General features: G+C 40.6%; 2 protein-coding genes across 9 annotated transcripts in view; both read left to right on the top strand.

Annotated features, from left to right (window-relative positions):
• Positions 1-2629, top strand: part of dlgap4a (discs, large (Drosophila) homolog-associated protein 4a) — a 28410-nt gene extending 25781 nt beyond the window's left edge. Inside the window, exon 10 of the mRNA XM_056423379.1 lies at positions 218-2629. Within this exon, the coding sequence (XP_056279354.1) occupies positions 218-436 (219 nt within the window). The 3' untranslated portion in view covers positions 437-2629. The remainder of the gene's footprint in view (positions 1-217) is intronic.
• Positions 2630-4954: 2325 nt separating this feature from the next.
• On the top strand, positions 4955-17518 carry LOC130199582 (6-phosphofructo-2-kinase/fructose-2,6-bisphosphatase 2-like). Of its 8 annotated transcripts, none has more exons than XM_056423221.1 (17): positions 4955-5038; positions 5900-6086; positions 7058-7183; positions 8257-8353; positions 8604-8670; positions 8756-8830; positions 8913-8969; positions 9098-9222; positions 9896-10103; positions 11056-11202; positions 11289-11393; positions 11796-11925; positions 14706-14768; positions 14848-14912; positions 15754-15939; positions 16301-16352; positions 16440-17518. In XM_056423221.1, exons 2-16 carry the CDS (start codon positions 5987-5989, stop codon positions 16334-16336), a joined length of 1587 nt encoding a protein of 528 aa, XP_056279196.1. In that variant the 5' UTR covers positions 4955-5038; positions 5900-5986; the 3' UTR covers positions 16337-16352; positions 16440-17518. The 8 variants fall into 8 exon arrangements, 5 of the variants coding, with proteins under 5 accessions (XP_056279196.1, XP_056279201.1, XP_056279198.1 ...); XM_056423222.1 differs by lacking the exon at positions 4955-5038 and adding an exon at positions 5059-5190; XM_056423226.1 differs by lacking the exon at positions 14848-14912.
• Positions 17519-17560: the final 42 nt, after the last annotated feature.

The raw sequence follows: 17560 nt of genomic DNA, 5'->3' as shown, positions 1-17560 counted from the left end.
ACAGATATAATTTTTTTAATTAAACAAATTATTTGACAAAGCAACTAATCAATTAAATGAGAAAAAAATAATTAGCCGATTTATAGGGAATGAAACATTGAGCTTTTAGTCAAATTTTTTGACGTGAACTTGATGAATGCTTAATGTCCCACAAATACAAGTTCATTCACGATAGTCGCGGTTGCGTTTTCAACTGTACCCGATTCCTTTTCCTCAGGATGAAAACAAGCCGCTTCCGTCATCTGTGCCAAAGAAGCAGACCAAGCTGTCAGCGGGGAAGGACCGGAGCGTGGACTCGGCCGTGGACAAGCAGCGGCAAGAAGCCCGGAAGCGTCTGCTGGCGGCGAAGCGGGCGGCGTCCGTGCGGCAGAACTCTGCCACCGAAAGCGCCGACAGCATCGAGATCTACGTGCCCGAGGCCCAGACCCGCCTCTGATGAGAGTGAACCAGCGAGACGACTCCGGACTCCATTCAGACATTCATGACACACACACACACACACACACGCGCAGACGGATCTGAGACGAATAACGCATAACGCTCAGAGGCCGCGTCACGGAATAACGCCGAGCAGCGCGGCTGCAACGGGGGCAGAGATATCCTTGACATTTGTTTAATACTATTGTTATTATTGACATTAGAATACTTATCTCCTAAAGTATATCAGGACTGTCTTAAGCGTGCAAGTATCTCGGATAAGGACACTCCTGTACCTTGTGAGCTGAAGAATCTTGGCATCCCAGAAGTTTACTCCCCTCACTGCTGATTCTACCGGCAAGTTGTGGCTGCCTGGTTTTACGAGCCGAGCGACCATCTCCACACACACACTCAGGACACACACACACGCAGGGGTACTCGCCGTCCACAGAGTCTTCCTGTTCTCTTATTTGTATTGGGCTGCCACTTCGTCGAGTGCGGTGTGCGCGCGCGCTTCGCCGCGTACAAACTCTTTTAAGATGGTGTCGATGTACTCGGGAGGGTTAAAACGTGCGGAGAACCAGAAGAAGGCAGTAGCATATATATTCTAAATATCACACTATTGCGATGTTGATTTTGTAAATGTTGTATACCAGATTATTTGTTAGAAAGAGGTCAGTGTTCAGTACCAAGGTAGTTTTTTTTATAGATCGAGTACATGTACTGTCATGATATATTAGCACTTGATGCAATCATTCACTCCACCTCTTTTCTCTTCCTCCACGCACACTCCACAGTCTGTGTCTGTGGATCCCCATTGTTAAAGTCTTACACCTTTTTCTTTCTTTTCGTGTGTGTGACGGGATGTGAGGATCGACTGCCCTGCCAGTGAGCTACGGAGGAATGTATGCATTTACAGCTCATGTCGATTTGAACACTGCACTTTCCATTCACCTCCAGATCAAGTCGGCTCACCTTCGTTTGCCTGATCATTCTGACTTTCACGGCATCCTCGAGCGATGTAGGGGACCAAGACATTCACCACTTGAAATGGCATTCCCAATCAACCAGACTGCGTGTGTGACGGGGTGGGGGGGGGGTTTACACGGCCACTTGAAAGGAAATGGATTAGCATAGCAATAATTTTAAAAAATCGTATTAGAGCGTTCTTAAATTATTTAATTCAACCTTTCCAATAAGACTTTCTTAGTATGATGATGAAGAAGAATGAATGTTTAGTTGTTTTTAATGTTAATTAATTTAATTTAACTGCCCTTGAAATGATTACAATCTCAGGTTGAACACACTCAACAGTTTAAAAAAAAAAAAAAACCTATGGAAGGATTATTTATTAAATAACCACAATTAAATGTTTGACTGCTTTAGAGCCTTTTTGTCAAATATTATAAATCCAGACCAACTTGGTGCTCTCCTGTAAGGAAAAGCATGTGCAGTGCAGGCTCAATAAGATGGCTACAGCCGTCCAGCTTTAACTCCCCACCCATGTTTGTTGAGAATGAACTGTGGTTAAAAAAAAAATATTATTTAAATTTGACTGTCATTTGACACGTTTTTTGTTTTCTCCATTCGAAGCGATGTCAACCTAAACATGTCAATTATTATTGTTATGAGTAATGGTGCTGCGAGGGGCTTCATGTTGTGCCAAGGCGGCAAAGATCAACATTTCAGTGTCATTTGATAAAGCTTCTATTTAAAGTTATTATTTTTAATGATTCTGCTTGTGAGTTCTTTTACTCGTCTGTATGTGCATTCTCAGCCATGTTTTTTTGCGTTAGTATCAGCTCACTCTACATACGCTATGCCTTTGTCGGTTTTCTCAACTCATGACTTCTTGAGTACAGGATTGGAATATTTTCCATGTTTTGGTTTTCTCAAATGGAAAACCAGTGCCAACGGGTTCATGAGAGGAACTGGGCATCACATGCTCGTGCACAAATGTAGATTGTGACTCACTAGTTGTTGTTTTTTAATTTAAGAGCTGGCTCTCCCCCTACTGGTCAGTCCTTGTGTGACACTCCAGATATCTTGTTCCGCTCCATTTAAAATCTTTTAGTTCACATAACACAAGAAATGACATTGAACTGGGAATGCCGACACAACACCAAGTTGTTTATTTTCTTATGTTCTTGTTTGTATGACATCAATGGACATTTCATTGTCCAAAGAAACCATTAAACATCCCTTTGCTACATGTCCTGGTCATCATTCTTAATGTTTTTTTAATTTTATATTTTAAAGCCCTCATCCATAATACACTGGTAATATTAGCTGCTGGGTTAATATTACACAAATACATCATAAGCATTACGTTAGACATTTTATTGTTGCTGTATAATCTCTAAAAGCATGGCCTTCTTCTTACATATAGAAATATACAAAGATCCTTGCCAATGACTGTTCAGCACTCCTTTAAATTGGTCTCGCAAATGATCTGAAACTACTCAATCTGTGTAAGGCGGGGTATGTACTCTATGTAGGGAATTATTACGGTGGCTGACAAATGGTGGAAAGTCCTCTCCGTCTTCATTTGAGAGCCGGGTCCCTTTATTTGCCCACACACTGAACTTTTAAGAGGGAATGACCTGATCAGGGATCTTCAGTTTGTTTACTAGAATACTTCCTGAGTTTCAAAGGGCTACTAAAATGGACAAACGATGACCAGAAGTTACAACTCTTGAGGCAGATAATGTGATCGTGCTATTCAACCATGCGGACAAGGCAATGTTCTCTGGTTAAGAGATTTTTCTAGAATTTATCAAGAAATATCTTTGAGGTAAAAACACGCTGAGAATTATAAGCCCATTCTGACTTCTCTCTCGCTCTCTCTCTCTCTCGCTCTCGGCATCTGTCCTCTCAGAAATCCAGCTAGGAAAATGAGCAAAAATGATCTTGTACCGACGAACATTATTTTACAAAACAAGCACATGTCTTACAGGCGAAGGGTTGTTTAATGTTATGGTGTGTTAGATAGACACTGAGGCTAGTTTCTTTTAAGAGAATAAAGAAATTGTGATTGCAATGAGTTATGTGGAAGATTTTCTGTATGAAATAATCTGTACAATTGAAGAAAAATGCCACTTAATTTGGGAACGCATGTATGTTTTTTCCTCTTACATATATTCAAGGTAAGGTAAGGTAAGGATGTTTATTGTCATTGTAAAAACATACAACATTAAGTTCAAACAAATGACCCTCATTTTATTAATTGTTCTTGGGTCCAGAAAACCTCTTTAGGATCCCAAAGCCGTGCTCAGCCGTTGTCATTGTTTTATAACTTACAATAAAACAGAAAAAAACCTTACATTTGCTCCACCTTAGTGAGTGATCGTACACGTTATACTCTTTCTAGTAATGACAGCGAAATAAATACATAGATATATACAGTATATGCACTATGTGACCAAAAGTATGTAGACACTGTCGTCCACACTTTTAGGTTTTTTGGGGGGATGTAGGTCTAGATATCTTAGTTTCAATTAAGTGAGATTTTAAAGTACAAGTGAGGATTACCTCCTGGTGAGGATTCAATGGCTCTGTTGCTGACCACAGCGCCACCTGCAGGCCTTAATGATGCATGCACAGTAAGGACTCTTGAGCAGGTGCATCAAGTCAGCTGAAGGTGATCAAAACAAGACTGTCTTCAAAAATAAAAGCGAAGAAATCTGATCAATCATCTTCAAGGACTATGTTTACATAATACAACATTATAGACTTAATCAGTTGTGTCCAAAAACGTTATCTCTGTATTTGGGAGTTTCCAAAGAATTTAAATCTGTTATGATTATGGGACCTTTTGTGTCACAACATTATAACTGGACAATGTCATTTTTTTCTGTAGCTTTTAGATTAATATCCAATCAAAGTCAATCTGAGATGGTTGTGAGATTTCTCCCGCAAATACTACTGCAAACGTGTAAACATATCGACAGGAATACAATTAGTCAAGTACTATTCATATTATTCTCACATGTTATGCTACGTTGTACTGTCTCTTCTTCACATTTTTTAAATATTGTTTACTCCACTATCTGACAGCTGTCAGCAAAATTTTGCATTTGCATTAATGCATCAGAAATATTAATCCAAACCAAAAATATTGACAATAATGATATTATGATCATTATTATTATTATTATTACTAATAATAATAACACTCTGAATGGTGCCACTTTATGTAGAGACTACTTTAACCTGTGATACCTTTGCAGCAATGCTTACCACTAAACATTAACTTTTAATGGAGTCAATTAATTGATTTACCTGTATGTACAAAAATGAAAAAGGGAGGAATCTACAGCCACAGATTAAAATGTGTTGAACATTTTTTCATTTAACTATATACTAATTTAATATGCTAAATTAATTGTTCTTATTCCAAATATCCAGAATATTATTATATTAATATTTTGGAAAGCACAACCGGAAGTCGCTTGGATGACAGCGCGTTTGACATCGCTGAACTTCCGGTAGACGCCGGGCAGGAGGAGCCTAAAACATCCGAGAAGAAGAAGAAGGAGTCGTCCTGTGAAGGTGGAAGCCGACTGAAGGCAGCATTGCAACGAGGAAAATAAGAAACATATTACTCGATAGCTCGTTTGTGGTAAGTTTGAACATTTACACGTTTTGTCCACGTTTCGCGGCACAGTTTCTGTTTGAGTCTTTTTACAGAACACGTACGTAAAAAGCAGAAGTGATGAACTTGACGTGAACGTCAGGACAGTGTTGAGGCAGCTCTACTGTATGTGACAGGATGTACGTATACCTTCAATTCACTACAGTATACTTCCCTAGCGTGGACACATACTTCTGATACTATCAGAGTTTAAGGGTGACAACTAACATCATAAGGTCATTAAAAAAATGCAATGCCAACTTTTTTTTAGATATTGTCAATAATTCACTGGCTCGACCTTCTCCATTGTCTCCTACGATGTTTAACTGCATATGTGGCTTTTGGGCTGTGGTTTCAAACAAAACTAATATTTGAACATATCAGCTTGATTGTTCCCACTATTTTCTGATTTCTTTTTTAAATTTCTTTTTTTACATAGTTTTACAAAACTAACAAGTCGTGAATGAAAATTTTAAACCAGAGAGCAAGCAGTGCTCCCCAGCTAATTATTTGACATAAGACAGTGCTAGAGTGAACCTTATAGGTCAACTTTAGGAGTTTTTCCTGAACTGATGTGAGGTCCTGGGACAGGGATGTCGTATGTGTACAGATTGTAAAGCCCTGAGAGGAACATTTCTAATTTGTGTTATTGGGCTATATCAAATAAATGTTATTTTATTTAATATAAAAATAAAAGATTATCCATCCACTGTACGTCTTCATCATCCTTTAACATATGCCACTATTATCCCCTTACACTGAAACACGAAAGTCGAATGGTATTTCTTGTGTCGTCGGGCAGCTTTTTGTTGTTGTTGATGTGACACAGCAAAGTCCTATCCTCAACAGAGAGATGCTGACCTCATCTTAACAGCGAACAGAGCTCGCCGTCCCCGGACCAGCCGAGACAGGACAGCGGGAAACGGGATCGGACCGATGATGGCTGGCAAGCCGCAGAGAACCGCGGCTCCTGCCGCCGCCGCCGACTCGGCGGAGGCCAAAAGGACGGACCTCAGAGCCACCGCCAAGAAGTGCTGTGAGTGCTCTGCTTTTCCTCTGTGTGTGAAATGTCGACGCGTTACCCGAGGCCTGTTCTGTATTAACTACGCAACTGTGCGCCGCACGTATCTGTGACATCATTCAATATAATGTACTTCCAGCGGCACATTGTGAACTTTTAATCACATTTCCTGCTCTGTTGGCCACGAGTAAAGAGAAGGGATAAGGTGTCAGCAGCCACTGATTGTTGAATGTCAACTCCCAACGCGCCGTTTTTCGTTATTGCTGTGTATACAGTGTGAGTGATTATGTGAAGTCAGCTACTGCGACACATACTGTTCCTTTTTGAGGCGTAGTAAACACTGCAAAGAGGGAAGTGAACATTCAGATTCAGCTGGTAAAAATGTCACTCAGTTTGGCTTCTTTTTAACTTCAGACTTTGAGGTATCTTTAACCAGGGAAATGTTTCCATCTACAAATAAGTTGAATCCAGAAACCTCTCCTGCTTGGTCCACACATGGAGACATCCGGCCGTACAATCGCTACGGGGCAAGTCTTGTTTCGCCACATCTTTGTTTCGATAGATCGGTTTTCCCTGAGCTGAGGACACCGAAAGAAAACGGAATCTGTGAGAAGTATTTTCCACTTCGGGTCCCAGTCAACGAGGCTCCACTGGATTACTAAACTCGGTTGCTAAGCAGCTGGACTTTGAGAAACATTAACCAGCAGTCAGGAGACGACGTTTGTATGACGGAAATGTTTAACTAGGCGGCTAGTTGAACAGGGCAGGGGTGACATTGGACAACCTTCCCTCTGCTGGCTGTCAGCGTACACTCTACCATGTGTGTACAATATGCATATCGGCCCTATTATTGTTAGAAACAAGACATTTCAGGGGCAAGTTGAAAGGAAGAAGGACAATTAACAGTTTGAGAAGTGGATATGGATAATAAAATACCTGTGAATGCTTAATAACTAATATTGTATGTGTGTGTGTGTGTGTTGCAGCTTGGGCCTCCTACATGACCAATTCTCCAACTGTGATCGTGATGATTGGGTTACCCGCTAGAGGAAAAACCTACATGTCCAAGAAGCTGACGCGCTACCTCAACTGGATTGGAGTGCCAACTAAGGGTCTGTACGGAAGCAATGCATGTTTTAGTTTTATAAAGGTTGTCATGTATCGGTCCTAAAAAAACAATAACAACAACAACAACAAAAACACTTCAAACTAGAACGGGCACTCGGTAGAGCGCATACCTTTGCATGAACATTTTGGCATGAGTTGCATGCCAATTGGATAAAAATTGACCGCGCTATGGTAAAAAGAAGATTTTGACCTTTTCACGACCTTGACCTTTGACCCCATCGATCCCAAAATCTAATCAAATGGTCCCCGGATAATAACCAATCATCCCACCAAATTTCATGCGATTCGGTTTAATACTTTTTGAGTTATGCGAGTAACACGCATACAAATAAATAAATACACGCCGATCAAAACATAACCTTCTGCATTTTCTATGCGAAGGTAATTAGATGCTGAGTTCTGTGAAACACCAGAGGAAGGGATAGTGCAGGCGTGGCGCCATGAGGCGTTTCTCTTCTATGAAGACGGCATTCTCTCGTTATCTAACCTGGACTATACCTTATTATTCTTTTTTTTTTTTTAAAGGTCTTTTACAAACTGCCCTGAAGTTGTTCACGGTGTTTTGGGGTTTGTGTCCTAACGTGTGAACAGGATGACCTTTTCCGTCTAAAATGAGGATACCGAATTTTAAAAAATGCCACGCTTAACCCTTGTGTTGCCTTCGGGTCAATTTGACCCGATTCAATATTTAACCCTCATGTTACCTTTATATTTACGAACATATTTTACCCTTGAGGTCAATATGACCCCAGCTATTAAAATCTCCAGAAAATTATTAGAATTAATATTGTTTTCCAAGTTTAAGTGTGAGGCACTTTATGTTTGTTTGTAGACTCCCGAAAGAACACCGACATTAAACATTGAATCGGGTCAAATTGACCCGAAGGCAACACAAGGGTTAAGGCAATGCTTTGTTCATTTAGAGTGTACTATACGTCACCACCCGCTTTCAGCTGGCTCTGTTTGGAGTTCTGAGATCATGTTTTCACCAAAGTGGAATGCGGGAGAACGGGTTTTTTTTTTCTGACTCTTTTCTCTCTCTCGGCTCCCTCCGCAGTATTTAACCTGGGAGTGTACAGGCGGGAAGCGGTGCAGGCGTACAAGTCCTACGACTTCTTCAGACATGACAACAAAGAAGCGATGGAAATCAGAAAGTGAGTGAGACATTGTCGTCGATTGACTCCTCCCCACACGCTCGCCCCTCTGCACGTGTTGCAGGGTCGTGATTGCGGCGCCCAATAGGAGCACCTGGTTTCTTTGTCATGTAAATGCATTTTTTTTTTGGCTGCAGAGGGTTTGTTTAACAAACAGGTCAATTATTATTTCAGCACATTATATGTATTTTTAGATGCATTTAAGAGCTTCGTTGACTTTCTGATCAATACACTGATTGTATTTCCACAGACAGTGTGCTCTGGTGGCGCTCGAGGATGTCAAGGCCTATCTGGAAGAGGAGGGAGGCCAAATCGCTGTAAGGGCACACAACGATGAACGGTATTGCTAATGGATGTGAATTTTTGATCGGTTTGTTCTGAATATCCTGTGTCGGCCGTCAGGTTTTTGATGCCACCAACACCACCAGAGAGAGGAGGGAACTCATCCTTAACTTTGCTCAGGATAATTCATACAAGGTCCGAGTTACATTCATGATTTCAATCATTAAAGGTCATTATATGTACTCTGAATTTGTAATGATTAGCGCTTTCTGTTTAGGTGTTTTTCGTTGAATCGTTATGTGACGATCCCGAAGTCATCGCGACGAATATCCTGGTAAATTATGTTTAAAAAAAATAAAATAAATACAAGCCCAGTGTTGTCCTTGTTGGACGTCATTATGAATCATCTCTACAAATGTCTCTCTCTCTCTCTCTCTCTCTCTCTCTCTCTCTCTCACACAGGACGTGAAGGTGTCCAGCCCCGATTACCCCGAGAGGGACAGAGAAAGTGTCATGGAGGATTTCCTGAAGCGAATAGAATGTTATAAAGTCACCTACAAACCGCTGGATCCGGACGAACACGACAAGTAAGAAGTCCTTTTGTTGAGAGAGCTTCAAGTTCTACGTCTTTTTCTTTTTGGCCTCGACATTGTTTCATACTTCTCGACACTAGAAGTCTTTTGGGGGTTAACTGTCCTCAATCATTTCCTTGTGTCGGCCTTGTAGATTATTTGGCTTTTTGTGGATAGGAACAGATAAGAAACGGGCCAATTTATAATCTTGTTGGTTATTGTTTATTATTTAATAGGTTTTAATTTGAGGAGCTGCTTTACGATGAATCCTAAAGTACTATATTAAGTTGGCTTACTTTATTAATTTTAAATACACATAGAATAAAAATATTCTCAGTTATTTTTTAGAAAGAAATCTAACAAATGTGTGCTTTTCTTGAACGTCATGAGCTAACACAAATTATTAACAACTACCAAATGTGTGTTAGCTCACGATCTTCGGGGACACCACACATTTGTTGGATTTCTTTCTAAAAATAACTGAGAATATTTTTATGCGACGTGTATTCAAAACTTAAAATAGGCCCGCATGCTTGATCTTTGTTTGCGGAGCAGAAGAATACTTGCTGATAGTCTTGAACCTCGTCATTGTCTGTGTGATAGATTAAATATATTCATTTAGACGACACCAAAAGAACAAGGTACCCTTTCTCTTGACTCTCTTTCTGTTGTCCTCGTTTCCTCTCAGGAACCTCTCCTTCATCCAGGTCATCAATGTCGGCCGCCGTTTCCTGGTCAACAAGGTGCAGGACTACATCCAAAGTAAAATAGTGTACTACCTCATGAACATCCACGTGCACTCCCACTCCATCTACCTGTGTCGGCACGGAGAGAGCCATCACAATGTGGAGGGGCGCATCGGGGGAGACTCGGAGCTGTCCGAGAGAGGGAGACAGGTGAGAGAGAGACGGGTGCTCTTACCACGAGACTCGCTGAATGAAGAAAGCAGCAGCTCCAGAAGTCTTAGAGGAGGCGTTTGACTCTCCTCATGTGTGTATTCTTTAACCCTCCTGTTACCTTTAGGGTCAATTTGACCCCATTCAATGTTTAATGTCGGTGTTCTTTCGGGTCAATTTGACCCCAGGCTGTTTTTCACTGTGTCAAACATATAAGAAATATCAACTTTTTAATATATTTAAAGGGCTATTTAGGTAGTCAACAAACAAACATAAAGTACCTCACACTTAAACTTGGAAAACAATATTAATTCTAATAATTTTCTGGAGGTTTTAATTGCTGGGGTCAAATTGACCCCGAGGGTAAAATATGTCAGTAAATATAAAGGGAACAGGAGGGTTAAACATTGAATGGGGTCAAATTGACCCTAAGGCAACAGGAGGGTTAAATATGAAGCAGCATCTTTGATTAGTAAAGACTGGAAACGGGGAAACGGAAACTCTGGCGCTTCTTTTTTGACTTTTTATTTCTTATGTACGAAACAAGAGAAATATAGTGTGTTAGAATTAGCTAGCAGTTTCCACCTGTTTCCAGTCATTGTGCTAAGCTAAGCTAAGTTGAGATAAAGCTGCTGGCTGTATCTTCATATTTAATGGACAGATATGACGGGGGCGTCAATCTTCTGAAATAACAAATAAGATAATAAGCGTTTGTGCCAAAATGTCAAGCTAGTCCTTTTTGATATAATGTCCAGGACAACTTGAGAAGCTTTTGAAAGTTATAAAATCAGCAAAGTAAACTCAAGCAACGCATTGTAAACTATTTTTATAGCATGGAACCAGGAAGATGAAGAGAATGAAATCCTGCTGCCACAAAGCAACACGTTCCTCCACTGTGTGACTTCTGGTCTCCGTCCAGCATTCATGTCTCTCTCAAATGTCCCGTCGGCAGTTTTCCACAGCGCTGAAGGGTTTCGTTCACGAGCACCATCTGGCGGACCTGAAGGTTTGGACGAGTCAGCTGCGACGCACCATCCAGACGGCGGAGGAGCTGGGCGTTCCCTACGAGCAGTGGAAGATCCTGAATGAAATCGATGCTGTATGTCCTCTGATGGGTACCTGAGGTCCCTGGAGTTCCCCCGGGAGGGTGTGTGTTTCATTCGCCTCCTTTGTGTTTCGTTTCAGGGAGTGTGCGAAGAATTGTCCTATGAAACTATTGAGGAGACGTACCCAGAGGAGTTCGCCATGAGGACCCAGGACAAGTACCACTACCGCTACCCGGGAGGAGAGGTACACGCCTCCTCTTTTTCTATTCATCTTGAATCTGACAGATGAGGGTCTGTTGTGCGTTTGACCTTTAGGTTGTTTCCGGTTGTCGTTCTCGCATTCACGAGGTTACTTTAGTGGTTCTCAACTCTTTTTTCCGCCTGTGCTTGTGACCCAGGTCTCAGCTCTATTTGATGAGGTTTTGCTTCAGGGACCTCCATCTGAAAAGATTTCGGTTTCTAGATGTGATTAAAAATATAGTTGCCATGTACAGTTGAGGAGAGAACCATGAAGGAAGTGAAAACCACGATCAGAATAGTCACTGTTATGAATGTTATGATTGTTATGACGTTACATGACCGCAAGGCGCTAAAAATCTTGTCAAAACAAAACCAAATTGGATTAGATGTTCCTTTTTGGCTCTAGTCCTACCAGGACCTGGTTCAGCGGCTGGAGCCGGTCATCATGGAGCTGGAGCGGCAGGGCAACGTGCTGGTCATCTGTCATCAGGCCGTCATGCGCTGTTTGCTCGCCTACTTCCTGGACAAGAGTGCAGGTAACATGGCCCCTTCTCAGCAATTAGATCTCTAACAGCCATTTACCTGTGTGTTGTTATAAGGAATAGACGGTGGCTGTAAATGTTTCAGCCGAATTCGACAGAAGGATAATAAGAAAACAACAGAATTATTTTAAAAACAATGAATTGAATCGTCTGAGCAGGTGTAATTCTGTGTGTCACCACAAGAGGGGGCCAAATGACTTTTAAATTGCAGTTCATGTAAATGTGACTAAAGCATTTGGTTCTACCCGAACAAAAATACTTTTACCACAGACAATTAAAGATGACAAATAGATGTTTTTATAGGTTAATCAAACTTGATGAGCAACACCATCAGCTACACAAGACTTTTATGGACGTTTTATTATATTCAGACTCTTGCTGAAAGTTGTGTAGAGATGATTCAAGCAAGACTAACGATATTCATCAGGCACTGAATCATGACGTCATACATAAACTACCAACAGAAATTATGATTTCCAATTTTGCAGATGTCCAGGCAGTTTTTTTTTTGCACTGTTTATTATTTTTTTCCCAATTAAAGTGTAAAAACAACAAAAAACACAAAGAAAAGAATTACAGAAGACGATTGCACACTATCCGTGTTGAGAGTAACTGTTCCTATGTTTTAATAAAAGAACAAGCACGCCACAAATAAATACATATTCACCAAAGGGATACCAGTTTATCTGCTTTTCAAGTGATCCACTTAAAGTGAATCTCAGTTTCTTAATATGAGTCTGCTTGATCCATCGTATAAAAGGGAGCCTCCCACCTAATGATGATTATTCCTCAAGCTAACAATGCAGCTAATGCTGTTCCCTTACAAAATGACAGAAAATCTGACTGGATCATACATTTTTGTAGTTTTGTTTAAAACAAAACCAGTGAAGTCACAGGGTTGCGGTCCAGAGAGCTCTCGATAGCAGACTCAGTCTCTTGGGTTGCATTGATGCATTAAATAAAGCAGATGTCTAGAGTCGATATTGGATGTAGATGTTATAACTGAGAGGGGTTGAGGTTGTACACATAGAGTGCAACTGCAAAACAAAGGTCTATGAAAAAACTGGGTATGAAATGAATGTCTGTTTATTTTTAATTGTAATTTTTTTTACATTAATGTCTTTTACTTTTCTTTTAGTTATTTCATTTTGTATTTAATGCTTATCATTTGGTTGTATTTAGTTTGATTGTTTGGTCCTTCCCTCCCTCCTCATTGGGTCCTACTCTTTGAGGGTAGATGTATAAACATGTGGGATGGGATGGTGGGAATGTTGGGCGGGTGTGTATGAGGATATGGATGGATTTGGATGTGTGCTGATTTTATTTTGTTGTATATATATATATATATATACACTACCGTTCTAAAGTTTGGGGTCATCCAGACAATTTCGTGTCTTCCATGAAAACTCACTTTTATTTATCAAATGAATTGAAAATTGAATAGAAAATATAGTCAAGACATTGACAAGGTTAGAAATAATGATTAATATTTGAAGTATTAATTTTGTTCTTCAAGCTCAAAGGAAGGCCAGTTGTATAGCTTATATCACCAGCATAACTGTTTTCAGCTGTGCTAACATAATTGCACAAGGGTTTTCTAATCAGACATTAGTCTTCTAAGGTGATTAGCAAACACAATGTACCATTAGAACACTGGAGTGATAGTTGATGGAAATGGGCCTCTATACACCTATGGAGATATTTCATTAGAAACCAGACGTTTCCACCTAGAATAGTCATTTACCACATTAACAATGAATAGTGTGTATTTTTGATTAATGTTATCTTTATTGAAAAAACAGTGCTTTTCTTTGAAAAATAAAGACATTTCTAAGTGACCCCAAACTTTTGAACGGTAGTGTATACAGGACTGTCTCAGAAAATTAGAATATTGTGATAAAGTTCTTTATTTTCTGTAATGCAATTAAAAAAACAAATGTCATGCATTCTGGATTCATTACAAATCAACTGAAATATTGCAAGCCTTTTATTCTTTTAATATTGCTGATTATGGCTTACAGCTTAAGAAAACTCTAAAATCCTATCTCATAAAATTGTAATATTTCCTCAGACCAAGTAAAAAAAAAGATTTATAACAGCTGAGTGTTTGTCAAGGCTCAGGAAACCCTTGCAGGTGTTTCGAGTTAATTAGACAATTCAAGTGATTTGTTTAATACCCTACTAGTATACTTTTTCATGATATTCTAATATTTAGAGATAGGATATTTGAGTTTTCTTAAGCTGTAAGCCATAATCAGCAATATTAAAAGAATAAAAGGCTTGCAATATTTCAGTTGATTTGTAATGAATCCAGAATGCATGACATTTTTGTTTTTTTAATTGCATTACAGAAAATAAAGAACTTCATCACAATATTCTAATTTTCTGAGACAGTCCTGTATATATATATATATTTTTTTCTTCTCGATGTCAAGGACTAATCTGTTTGTGGAAAATGCAAAATAAAAAGTTAAAAATAAATAAAAATAAAGCAGATGTATATAAATAACATAAATGAGCACGAAGGGGAAAAATAACAAACCGTGTGGTGTAGAGTGGGAAAACGCTGCTCAAATTCAAATCCATAATTAGGCATGGCCATCTCGCCAGTCAGCAGAGGAAGTGGCTGCAGCCTCTCAACCGCAGTCTGACTGCAGAAGCCAAGCAGCGTGGGCGCAGCTCGGCTCATCCCACTGCACCCCGAGCGGGACATGCACCGCCCCAACCACGACACACGGGCTGACTGCTGACTCTCTCTCTTCCTTGTGGCTCAGATGATCTCCCCTACCTGAAGTGTTCCCTGCACACTGTCCTGAAACTGACCCCCGTTGCTTACGGTAAGTCACTCCCCCGGTCAGCTCCCCGTCCTCCTCGGTCGGGTTGTGACGTGTGTTTCTCCTTGTCGCCCTCCTGCAGGTTGTAAAGTGGACATGTTTGACCTGAAGGTCGAGGCCGTCAACACTCACAGGGACAGACCATTAGTAAGCTTGGGACCTTTTTTTAATTTTTTTTATCTGCCATAAACACACTGACGTTGGTCTGAAGTAAAGTGCACGTTTCTATTGCGTGTCATCTTGTGTGGATGACTGGATGAAGATGACCACGGCTATATTTATATAGTTCAAAATGAAAATTACACAACTTCCAGGAGTTCTATATCCAGTTTTTTTCCCCTCAGAGGTCCTGGTGAAAGATGCCAGGAAAGTGTTGTGTATAGAAGGAGTGCTGTGTAGCCTGCGAACAAGAAAAAGAAAACAGCTAACGTTTTATTTTGGTTTCCTTCTCAAATCCCCCTGGGCTCGCTCTAGAAACATCGACTAAAGTATTTGTGCACATTTTCATCACAAGATCTTTACAAATACCTCTGTGTGTGTGAAGCAGGCATACTTCACGCTGTTGACATGTTTTTGTATCTTTTCGACATCTCTGCCCCCCCCAGCAGTGAACTGGATGTTTATTAGGGAAAAGGAATCTGTGTTTAATCGCACATTCAGAGCCTTTTCTTCCTTTTTTTTATTTCCCCATCAACCCGCTTCATATCTACGTCGTGGTTGCAGAGTTTTATTCTGTCGAGTGTTGATGGTCGAGTCCCAGACGGAGTGGGTGTTCACACATAAACACGTTTACTGTGGAACTTCTTGTTAAACGGGGAGAGAAATATTCTGTCTGCTGCGACCAAAATAACAGTGGTCTTTATGTTCCGGGCTGTTTGTCTCCGTGGTTCTCAAACAGTCACAGCGTGACTTCAGAGCTTCGGCGGGAGAGGTTTAATTAGCACCGCAGGCGTTGACCCGCCCACCTTGTCTCCTCTTCACCGACCAGAATGCCGTGCGGCCGGCGTTCATCCGACGGAACAGCTTCACGCCGCTGTCCAGCCAAGACCAGCTGAAACGACCTCGCCTTTACAGCGTGGGCAACCCTCCACACGCTCGCATGTCCCAGGCCCCTACTTTTCCCAGCATGCAGTTCTCCGAGGTGTCCGAAGGGGCGGAGATGCTACAGAGCGAGGTCGGTGTAGTCGGAGAATACGAATAGTCGTGAACATTTGAGTTTAGATTAGAGAGGAAGGGCAAAGTGTTGTGTTCAATTCTATGACATGGCTATTATTAGTTTATTATTATCTATATACGTGTTAGTTTGTTTTAATCTATAACGGTGTTTAGAACAAACAAAGTGTCTTGGATGTGATGTGTGACCCCTCAGAGGGGCAGAAAGGGAGCGTTTCACTCCAGCTGGCGACCTCAGATGTGACTTATTAGCTCAAGTTCAGTCGCTGCCAGTCAAAACAAACGCCGCCGCCGCCCTCTCCTGGGTTGATGTATCTCTTAACGGCGTTTTTTTTCCTCCTTTTTCATTTTCCGTCCCCCAGGACTCTGCGGACACAGGCGACCGTGTTCGGAGTTAGAGGACCACAGAAAGAGGTATTTCCAGCCTCTTCCTGCCATGTGTCACGTGGAGCGTCTGTGATCTCACATATCTCACCTCTCTGTTTTTGCCATCTACCCCAGGCGTTACTCCACACGGATGTGCCACCAGTTCTGAGGACCAGCAGTAAAAATGCACATTCTTAAACGCTGTTTACGTGCACGCATATATGTGTTACCTCTTTGGTTTCAGTTGGGTAGTTTATGTGTGTGTGGGCGCGTACATACATGAACTCAATGCCTTTGCACAAAAGTCTTCATATCAAGGCTGCAATCCAGCTCATACATATATAGATATTTATTTTTATATATATGTGTGTATATATAATATATATACACAAATGTAGAGATTTATATGAAGTAGAAACTCTGAAAAGCCGTCCACTCGTCACTTGTACACTCCACACACTGTAGTCTCCGGTCCTATTATGCTTATTAGATGTAGAACACGTTGATTGTGGAAGCTACTAGCTTTTTAGGTTTAGCGGAAGCCATGTTCAGCCTTCGTTTCTCCTCAGATTCTTTCTTTAAGTTTCCTATTTAACATTCCCAGATGACGTGCATCCTTTCTCGGGGTGGTCTGACAAGGTGTGGTGCTCGTTTTATTTTGAAGTGTAATTTAAAGCTTATTATGCTTGAAGCAGGCAGAGACACGGGCTGTAACGAGTGATGAAATGTTCGGTCGAGCCTTGTACAATATGTCAGCGGCCACTGTGCTTATTTCCTCTGACAATTATTCTGTTCTTCATTTGTGTTTTGCCTTGAAAGAACAACTTTAGTATTTTTAGCTGTCCACTTTGTTAATGTCAAAGTGTGTGTGTGTGTGTGTGGGGGGACATTTGGGTTCCATAAAACGGATGCAAATATTTCAAACACATATATGCATTTTAATTCTTTGTAGCTCAAACTAAATCAATCGTGTACTCCTGATGCAACACTTCACATGTTTGTTAATTAGTACTTTCATAGTAACCGCATGGATAACATCCATTCACTTTGATTAGGATATCAGCAATAAATCAATATTTGGAAAAAGTGCCTTCATTTAAAAAGAACTACAAGGCTGTGACAACCGGATCGAATGTCTTAAAAAAAAAAAAAAATGAGCTTTAATTTCACTGCACACTGTACAGTTCACGTTAATAAAATGAATTTGATCGCAATTTTTTTACATTGACGTCTTGTTTATTTTGACCTGAAGAAAG

This window comes from Pseudoliparis swirei, chromosome 9, assembly GCF_029220125.1.
Source record: "Pseudoliparis swirei isolate HS2019 ecotype Mariana Trench chromosome 9, NWPU_hadal_v1, whole genome shotgun sequence".
Classification (NCBI taxonomy): domain Eukaryota; kingdom Metazoa; phylum Chordata; class Actinopteri; order Perciformes; family Liparidae; genus Pseudoliparis; species Pseudoliparis swirei.
Note: the sequence above shows the minus strand (reverse complement) of the source record. Positions and strands in the feature narration are given on the sequence as shown.

Excerpts from the sequence above, each read along its gene's own strand:
- LOC130199582 (XM_056423221.1), top strand. The coding sequence starts at position 5,987 with ATGATGGCTGGCAAGCCGCAGAGAACCGCGGCTCCTGCCGCCGCCGCC. Across the intron at positions 7,184-8,256 it reads GATTGGAGTGCCAACTAAGG|TATTTAACCTGGGAGTGTAC; the intron begins GTCTGTACGGAA and ends CTCCCTCCGCAG. Across the intron at positions 8,831-8,912 it reads CTCAGGATAATTCATACAAG|GTGTTTTTCGTTGAATCGTT; the intron begins GTCCGAGTTACA and ends CTTTCTGTTTAG.